The 9,993-nt window shown below is 36.5% G+C and overlaps 1 protein-coding gene across 1 annotated transcript; it reads right to left on the minus strand.

The window, feature by feature from the left end:
- Positions 1–815: 815 nt before the first annotated feature.
- tbcb (tubulin folding cofactor B) lies at positions 816–8,273 on the minus strand. The gene is made up of 7 exons (XM_058750922.1): positions 8,065–8,273; positions 7,748–7,910; positions 5,224–5,367; positions 4,979–5,075; positions 3,920–4,111; positions 3,483–3,555; positions 816–2,218 (listed from the first exon to the last, which is right to left on the minus strand). Exons 2-7 carry the CDS (start codon positions 7,865–7,867, stop codon positions 2,104–2,106), a joined length of 741 nt encoding a protein of 246 aa, XP_058606905.1. The 5' UTR covers positions 7,868–7,910; positions 8,065–8,273; the 3' UTR covers positions 816–2,103.
- Between the last annotated feature and the right edge of the window lie 1,720 nt (positions 8,274–9,993).

The following is a 9,993-nucleotide window of genomic DNA, read 5'->3' on the forward strand; positions in this document are numbered from 1 at the left end:
TATATGATTTCTAGAGTCCTCTGGCTTGTTACTAGGGCGTTTCAAGGCTGTAACTAGGCTGTTTCTGAATGGCTGCTTATTAAAGAATCTGTTCTCTCACTGGCCCTTTTACAGCCGTCCAGCTTCTCCCGTAGGAAGCGCCAAAAAGAATAATAATAGTATGAGCAATAGTAAAGGTAATGTTTTGTTTCGCAGGCACTAAAACTGACAAATTTGGCATGTTTGCCATAAGCCATGCTTCATTTCGGAGCCTGCTGTCTAGCTCGTTTTTAGTCAGAACCGCAATGTTTTCAAACTCTGTGTACACGTATACACACAATGGAAGCTTTCGCAATTTCCGTTAGCCTATATAGCGCGGTTTCCACAGAGTTCTTCTTACAGTATAAATAAACAACCGAGAAACACTTACCCGATGACAAAAGTAGACAGGAATAAATGAAGATCAAACACAAACAGCGGTTCATTTTCTTTACGAAAAACTTTAGTCATACAGTCCAAACTGACCGACGGAAAAACAAAGCTCAGTCTTCTGAGTCTGCCCTCATTATCAAACTGCTTCAGGTGTCATTCAGAGGAACGCGTTATAAGTAATATAAATAATGAAATTAGACTTCAATATCCAGTTTTAATCAACACCAGCACAACTGGCTGACAGCAACAGCGACTGAAACTGTGAACTATGTGGTTTTTACTCGGGGTTTGGCTTGCACATCTGTCGGGTGTGTGTGCGTGCGCTCTAAAAAGTAGGCGCTCGCCCTGCATATCTAAATGTAACATTATTGTCTAAGTTTTGAAAGTAATGATGTACAAGCAAGTGATTTGAAACTCATTTTATTTTTGCAAAGCATCACAGTCTGGAGGGGAAAATCAAAATACATTGACAAAAACTTAAGTGCACTCAGGCACGATCAGTTGAGACAGAAATCCCATGGCCACACATGTATTTGATAAATGATAAATTCAATTGTACTTTCTTTGCAAATGGTGACTGAGGCTGTACGTTTGTCAAAAACAAAAATACTTTTTTTATTTTTTATTTATGGCCATTCAATGTAAGCATGGAGTAAAGGAAGGAAGAGATGCACATCTATCTCCAACATCAGTGTTTGTGCCTGGCCCTGGTTTAGTGTCCAAAATTTCTACTTTTACACTGCATTTTGTTAAAGCTACTAAAACATACTTATGGCATTCATATGAATCATATATGTTGCTGACTTGCTGTGCACCAAAACCAAATGTTTATCACCACTTGGGAGCCATCAAGGTTTTAGGGCTGTACTACAGCGTTTTTTACTGCAACATGAGTCCCATGCAACGTGTTAAGGCAGTTAAAAAAAATAAAAAAAGACAATTTAAAAAAAAAGACAATTTGGGCATATGTCTGAGGATGTCCAAAATTGGCAAATGGATTTATTTGAAACAAAGATTTGAGATTTTTCTGATAAATAAATTCGACATGCATAAAAATGTTTACATGCCAATTTTCACAAAAAAGTAAGACTTCTTATCACATTTCTGTAGTTTACACTGAAAATACAGAACCGTGAAAAAACTGAGGCTTTTATTGAGATAATCGCTAAAGTGCCAAAGAGAATGAGGGACTGATACCCTAAACACAGTCATAATGATGCATAAGAATGTAATGGGCTGCAGAAAAGAAGGAATTCATTAATACAAATATGACATTTATACAATACAGTGTGCACAGAACTGCAAAAACGTGAAGAACATTTTCTGTTGCGGTTTTGTTTGAAGTAAAATTATTCGGTCTGGGCTCAAATTAGCTGCAGAACTTTGGAATTCAATAATGAACAATCAACATGCAAGCGAATGCTTTTCTTTACTCTGACCTCGGCTGGCGTTCTCACATTTACCTTACTAGTTACTTCTAGTCGCCAGGGCACAGATGTTGTTTAAGATCATTCCTTGAGTTTGACTGCAGGAAATTAAGGTACAATTTTCGTTGATCTCTTCCAGAGCACCATAAAACAAAATGATCTGCATTGACGACAAAAAACCTTCTACCGCAGCAATATCTCACTGCATGGAGCCAAACTTCTGGAAGAAAGAGGGTCTTTCTTCTGATGCTTCTGACTGCTCATCTTACATCTCATCCAAACCATAGTCCTCTTCAGGGAAGTCTCCCACAGTTACTGAGAGGGGCTTCACGAAGGCGCCATATTTTGGCTCACACTCAAAATAACGTTTCCCATTCACACTAAATCAAGACAAACATAACGCATCAGTTAGACTTTCTCAGAAGGTTCATGTAAGGGTCACATTAGTCCTTTTCAGAGACATGCTGGTCTTGTTCATAAACATAAATAACTAGGGATGTAACGATATTATCAATATCGCGATAGCAAAACTGTCTCGATATTATCGTGGTCACATGACGATATGAAACGATAGGTCTTCCTGACAAAAATTTTAGTTTTTTAAATATATTTGTTTTGGGCCATTATGCTTTGGTACAGTATCTGTCAAACGAACTAAAACCGAAAGCACAATATGGCTTAATTGCTTCAAGAAGTCTGTTTTCACTGTGTGTTTTAAAGCGAAGTAAACGATGTGTTCATGCGATCAGCTCGCGATTCTGTGTTTTCCACGCCTCAGAACGGCTCCGTTCACAGTGTATGCATGCAGTGAACCTTGTTTATTGCACGCGCTGTGAGTTTAGCGTGTGTTTGGGAACGCAACCGCCACCAGTTATGCTTTATTCTCGTGGCAGATAATTACAGCATTTCAGTAGATTTGTAGTGAGACGCGTTTTTGTAAGCCTGTTTTCACTGAAGCTGGAGTTTTCCTTCAAAATATAAACGCTCTGCTGCAGTTTCCGTCAAAATAAAAGCTTAAAAGTGACAGCTATTTTAATGCAGTCCAAATTCAAAATCTCTCTTTCAAGTGTAGGAATTATGAAAGTAGTATTGTAATTTCCCTACTGTAGTGTAAAGCAAAGCAATATACCTATGAAATATTCATTTTCATTTATTTTACAGTGCAACTGTTGTACAATATATGGCTACTGCTGTCATTGTTGTTGTTATTATTATTATTATTCTATTCAAATTTGTTTGGCTTCCTAAAACACCAGTGTGAATGTAATTTAGACTGAGACAGTACATCACAAATAAAAAGAGGGTTGCCCACTTCTCCGGGTGTGTGTGTGTTCACTTGGATGGGTTAAATGCAGAGCACAAATTCCGAGTATGAGTCACCATACTTGGCCACACGTCACTTCACTTTCACTTTCAGGTAAGTCACTGACTTTTTTTCTTATTAAGTTTTCTTATTAAACATGGGTTGGAGCTCTTAATTTTGAACTCTCAAAGTTCATTAGATAAAATAATTTAACTTTAAAATGTACAAAATGTTTATTTTTTCCAAATTCTTCATTTGTCTTTTTAAATATCGCAAGTAATATTGTATCGTGAGATTTTGGTATCGTTACATCCCTATAAGTAATTTGTGCGCGCACCGACCTGCCATCATTCTTCCCCAGCGGCTCATCATATTTCAAACCAACCCAGTAGCCTGGTTTGAAATCTGTTGTACCTGCAAACAAAGAAAACATTTAAGCCCCATTGAATATGGTTGGAATACACAGGAATTCATATATCAGGAAAAATAAATAAATAAATAAATTCACATCTGTAAAGAAACCAGGGAGCCCCAGGTCAGGATGGCGTGTTACAGTTCACTGAGTTAACTGCCTTTTGAAAAGCATCACTCACAATTTAAATAAATATCAAAACTATATGAAAATTGATTATAGTCATTTCTTGGCTCTATTAAAAGTACATGTAACAACACTGAAGTGGTGAATCAGAGCAGTAGATGCCATTAAACCAGGTCATGCAAACACCACAAACAAAGCCTTAATCTGCGAGGTGTGATATGGAAATGAGGGTAAGCTTACCCACAAACATGACTGTGCCAATCTTGGTAGGTTGCCCAGGAACTTGAACTTTGCAGCGTTTCCCAACCACAAGGGCTTCAGCGGCCACCTTCTCTTCCTCTTCTTTCTTAGCAAGAGCCTCTTCTTGCTTGGCCCTGTTTTCCTCATTAAATCGACCTAACTTCATATTCTTCTTGAAGTTACGTATTGAATCTGACAAGTAAAAAAACCTGAAATGTTAGATATTTGTTTACATTCATTTTAAAAGCACTTATAATATGTATGATCAAAATTTCTTAACCATTTGTACTTGTACTGTAACGCTGTATTCATGCACTTATGCGGTGAAACAAAAAAGTAATTTTTAATAAATTCCATTTAAAACCTGCCCCTTTCTTACAATTGACTGCAAGCTCACATTTGTGACCCTGTACCACAAAACCAGTCATAAGGGTCAATTTTTTTAAAAATAGAGATTTATACATAATCTGAAAGCTGAATAAATTGATGTATGATTTGTTAGGACAGGACAATATTTGGCTGAGATACAACTATTTGAAAATCTGGAATCTGAGGGTGCAAAAAAATCTAAATATTGAGAAAATCGCCTTTAAAGTTGTCCAAATGAAGATCTTAGCAAATGCATATTACTAATCGAAAATTAAGTTTTGATGTATTTACAGTAGGAAATTTACAAAATATCTTCATGGGACATGATCTCTACTTAATATCCTAATGATTTTTGGCATAAAAGAAAAATCAGTAATTTTGACCCACAATGTATTTTTGGCTATTGCTATAAATATATCCCAGCGACTTAAGACTGGTTTTGTGGTCCAGGGTCACATTTAGTCGATCTGCCTCCATCCAATCATCAACCAATTGATAGAACCCTGTTCTACATTTCCCCCATTTTCAAAAGTCCATTTAACTCAGATGTACGTCACAATAAGGAAGACACGACACGTCTCTATTTCAATTTCATCTCAACTATTTGTGCAGTTACTATAAGTTGCTATAAATTAAATCACTCAGCAAATGTGTTACAGTCAGAAATTGAATTATAGATATTTGGATTACCTGCCCTTTTTTCATAGGCATCATCAGAGATCTCAAATTTCTCCACCTTTGACAAATCAGTGAACTCCCCACTTTGCGTACCACTGCGGTCTGTCACCTGCACAGGAAACAACACTAAAGTATAAGAATTCCGTCTTTATTAATGCTATCAAAACAGTTTTAAAATGCCCAGAACAGCAGAATTTTGAAACTCTAGAAATCATCTCACATCACAGCTGGGGTGTCAGAAAAAAGTCAATACCCACATGTATTCTGCAGTCATCATCCACAGGATAGGAGCCGAACAGCGCTTCATTGTTGTCTAGCTTCTGTAAGAACTTGTCTGAAGTGCTAAATAGCTCAAGGTCCATATAAGCAGCTGGGGTGCCCACAATCAGCTCCAGTTTACCCTGAAAAACAAACATACATGTTAAACTAGAAAATAAACTAAAATATCAATTATTCCAAATAGACCCTCACAGTTTAATGACCTGCATTAATACACGAAGAAATATGTGTAAAAAGTAGGCGCTCAATAGTTTGTCACTCGGGCAATACCCTCAAACCCCAAATTTTTTTTTTTAAAGTCGGATTGCTGTGGTTTTCACTCGCTATTTGTTATACGCTATATGTTATTAGCTTGTCGAGTGGTAGGAAAAAAGTTTGCACACTAGTGTTCCAATAAGCCACTTTGAAACTCTCCGGTTATTTTATTTATTTTTTTAATATACGTTAACAGGACTGTGATATGTGACCCTGGACCACAAAACCAGTCTTAAGTCGCTGGGGTATATTTGTAGAAATAGCCCAAAATACATTGTATGGGTCAAAATTATAATTTTTTCTTTTATGCCAAAAATCATTAGGATATTATGTAAAGATCATGTTCCATTAAGATATTTTGTAAATTTCTTACTCTAAATGTATAAAAACTTGTACTAATTTTTGATTAGTAATATGCAGTGTTGGGCAGTAACTAGTTACTAGTAATTTAGTTACTGTAATATTACTTTTTGCAGTAACTAGTAGTGTAACTAATTATCAATAAGATTTCAGTAATAATATTACAGTTACTTTCCATAAAACAGCTTAGTTACATAGTTACTTTTGATGCCTCAACCCCGCTGATTTAAAATCTAACAATCAGATAATTCCTAGACTTATTTCCATAATTTTCATGACTCGCACATGCATGTGATGTCCCCAGTGCAGCAGGCAAGCTTGGAATATGGAAAAGCTTACATTCAGCAGATTGCATTATATTAATTTTGTCAGGAAAAAAAGATCTGTTGTGTAAGTTGTGGCTTTACTTTACTCTGGCATTACATCTGTCTGATCAGCATGTGTTACCTTATATTAATATAATTTAAAATATTTTTGGAAAATTTAACAGTTTCTTACAAACTCATGTGATTTGATAAAATGCATAACAAAATTTAATCGCATATGGGTAACAGAAAAATTTCTAGCTACACATGACAATTAACGAGATGAATACAACTTCTACAAACACACTGAGTGTTTGTAATAACTTCTGACTGCGATCCGATGTGGATTTTGGTCAAATGATGAGGCAGAAATATGTTGTTAGTAACATTCTAGAAGAATTTTATGTGGAAGATACACAGTTACAACTTCTGTGGGGCGTGAAGAAAAAGTAATGTGACTAGTAGTGTAACTAATTACTGTTGCCAGAAAGTAATAAGTAAAGTAACAATATTACTTTTGAAAGGAGTAACTAGTAATGAGTAATATATTACATTCTTTGAGTAACTAGCCCAACACTGGTAATATGCATTGCTAATAACTTCATTTGGACAACTTTAAAGGCGATTTTCTCAATATTTAGATTTTTTTGCACCCTCAGATTCCAAACCATACATCAATGGAAAGCTTATTTATTCAGCTTTCAGATGATGTATGAATCTCAATTTCGAAAAATTGACACTTAAGACTGGTTTTGTGATCCAGGGTCACATATTTCAAACCTACTGAAATACTACTTTAGACGTGGAGCGGTGTTTCTGATATCAGTGAGCGAGGAGCGGAGCGGGAAACGGTGAACCCGGAGCGGAGTGATTATTAAATACTCCGCTCACCGCCACATAAATGTGGATTTTTGTTAATGACTGTCCTACTACAGGACTTAACACAGAGTAACAGCTCACTACCAGTTACAAAAGACACTGTAACAGTCTGTCACAGGCAATTCTAGTTCCTTAAATTATCCTCTGACTATGTTCTGGACCACCACCTAGTGGCGAATTCTTTTTGGGTTTTTTGGCCCGATGCCAAACTTACTTGCCTACCCCTGCTCTACAGTGACATGATGATGATACAAAATACTGAGATAGGAGTAAAGATTAAATTTTAATGCTTTTGCGCTCTCTTACTCCTTATTACAGAGCCACAAATTCTGTTATACTGAATAATAAATATCATGCAAGAGTGATTGTGCCTGTGATTTGACCATATTGCCACAATGGACAACATCTACATATGACCAGAATATTACATCCATAGCTTAAAAAAAAAAAAAAGTACCAGACCTGTTTTGAACATTTTAAATAAGACGCTATCCCTCACTATACCGAGTTCTTTTACAGGAAAATAAATAGCATAACATATCCCAAATATCATGGGTCATTTTTAAAAACAAAGCTGCACATACTCAATTCTGCAATAGGCAATATCATATGTAGCGTAATATCTGACATATTCCATGTCTGACTGCTTAGCAATAATACTAGTATTTGAGTCGCACAAGAGGCATGATCTGCCCTGCCGCACCTTAAAGTCTGCGATCGTTATTCCTCGGTTGAATCTCCGGTTCACCTCGAAGGAGCTGACGGTGCTGGTCACCCGCACGGTCACGGTGGGGTTGGTGATGACTGTCACACTCCCGTCCATCTTCCGTTACTAAACAAACTCCGATGCTGCTGGTGTGGTCGAGCTGAAAATCAAATGTTGTGTTTAGTATTCATGCAGCAAAATACAGATGTCCAGACAGAACAGTTATTTTGTCACGGCGTCCACTTAACTTAAGGTTTAATATTTGCTATCTTGCTGGTTGCTATGGCTAGCCACCAGTATTTACATGCACTCACGTGACAAGCCCTTCACTTTATTCACTTCTTCAGTCAGCTGTCAGCACGTTCAGTTCTCATCAGTTACACGCGATCCGATATTTTAAGGGCTGTATTCAGAATTCAAACCAACAAGACCGTATATTTTCTTCTTGTTTTAGCTCTTGAGAAAAGCTCTTCCGCCAAAGACCACGCCACTAGATTCTGGAAGATTCTGCCCACCCACATTGAGCTTTGAGCCAATAAAAATCGGCAATTGGGCGGGACCTTGGATTCAACCAATAGAAAAATGTTACCCGGCTTTCAGTGGGCGGGGAAACTGTACTCTGTCGAATCGGGCTGCTCAGTGATACTGTTATTATCCAATCACTATTTGTTTTGTTGAAGCAGACCGCTCCCAAAGATGCATGATAAACACATGCTTGCAGTACTCAATGTATTCCACACGATGCTGCTAGAGTTTCAGAAACGCCTCAAAAAAACTCAAAACATCCGTCAGTAAATTCATTCAGAAATTGCTAGTAAATTTCACAAAGAAACGGCAAGTGACACATCGAATTAAACGTGAAGTTTTGCAGCAGGAATACTGAAAACGTGCTCTAATAATCTTTGTTTTATATACAGCTTCGAAAAATCTTTTTGTACACTGTAGTAAGTTATTTAACTGAACTATAAAATTACCTTTCTTACTACATATGACAATAAAAACGCTATTGTAACTAACATAAATGTTAGGATACTAGTTTGGGATATATAAAACTAGTCTCATAAATAGGTACTTAAATTGGAACAAATAGTAGTAGCCTAACTATTGTAATAGTTACTCCTAACTAAATATAAATAGTACAAAATTAAAAGCTACTAGCTACAACTAACAAGGAGAGAGAACAAGAAGCTATGGAACATGTTACATTTGTGATACATTAGTTGTCAACATTATTTACCATGAACTAACAAGGAAAACTATGTTTAAAGCATTTGTTAAGCTTAGTTAATGTTAATTTCAACATTGACTAATATATTATTAGAATATTATTACAATCAAAAGTTATTTTAGCCTATTATTTAATGGACCTGAGCTAACATGAACTAAAAATGTGCAGTTGTGTTTTTAATAGCTAATGTTAACAAAATGAATAAGTACTGTAAAAAATAAAATAAAAGTATCGATCATTGTTAGTTAATTGTTTAAACTAAGGTTAGCTAATTGGATCTTACTGGACCCATTTTTGAAATACCTTAGAAGCTGATAGAATTTAAATACTGATTTGCTAGAGTGTATTTCAATATATAACTATATACGATAAGAGCTAAAAACCCAGGCACATCTAGCAGTCTCTGCAGTGGCAAATAAAGTGATTCTGAAAACTGCTACTCATTTTCAGATGTCTTGACTGCAAAACATGACTAACAAATGTTAAAAGGCAAGTGTGCACAGGTAGAAGATCAAAGGGTTAGGGGTTATGGGCTGAGAGGATAGAAAGTAGTAGGATGGGGGTGACAGACTATACAGCCTGATCTCCCGCCTTCCTGAAAACAAAGTTTACATTCTTGCAAAGGGATGAGATGGAGGTACAGAGCTCTGCCTCATCTCATTCTGTCCATCTGCTTCCAGGTGTGCGTGTCCTCTTTCACATTTAAACCCTGTCCATCCAGCATGCAAAGTTTTAAAACACGCGCGCACACACACACACACACGTTTACTTAGCTATCTAAATGGGGACATTCCATAGGCGTAATGGTTTTTATACTGTACAAACCGTATTTTCTATTGCCCTACACCAACCCTACACCTAAACCTACCCCTTACAGGAGACTTTCAGCATTTTTACAATTTCAAAAAACCTTTGTTTACTTTATTTTTAAACTGGTTTTACAAATGAGGACATCCCCAAAGGGATGTTTTTGGAGATTTTGTCAGGTTTAGCTCACTTTTGGGTACAAATTTGT

Source organism: Onychostoma macrolepis, chromosome 18 (assembly GCF_012432095.1).
Source record: "Onychostoma macrolepis isolate SWU-2019 chromosome 18, ASM1243209v1, whole genome shotgun sequence".
Lineage (NCBI taxonomy): Eukaryota > Metazoa > Chordata > Actinopteri > Cypriniformes > Cyprinidae > Onychostoma > Onychostoma macrolepis.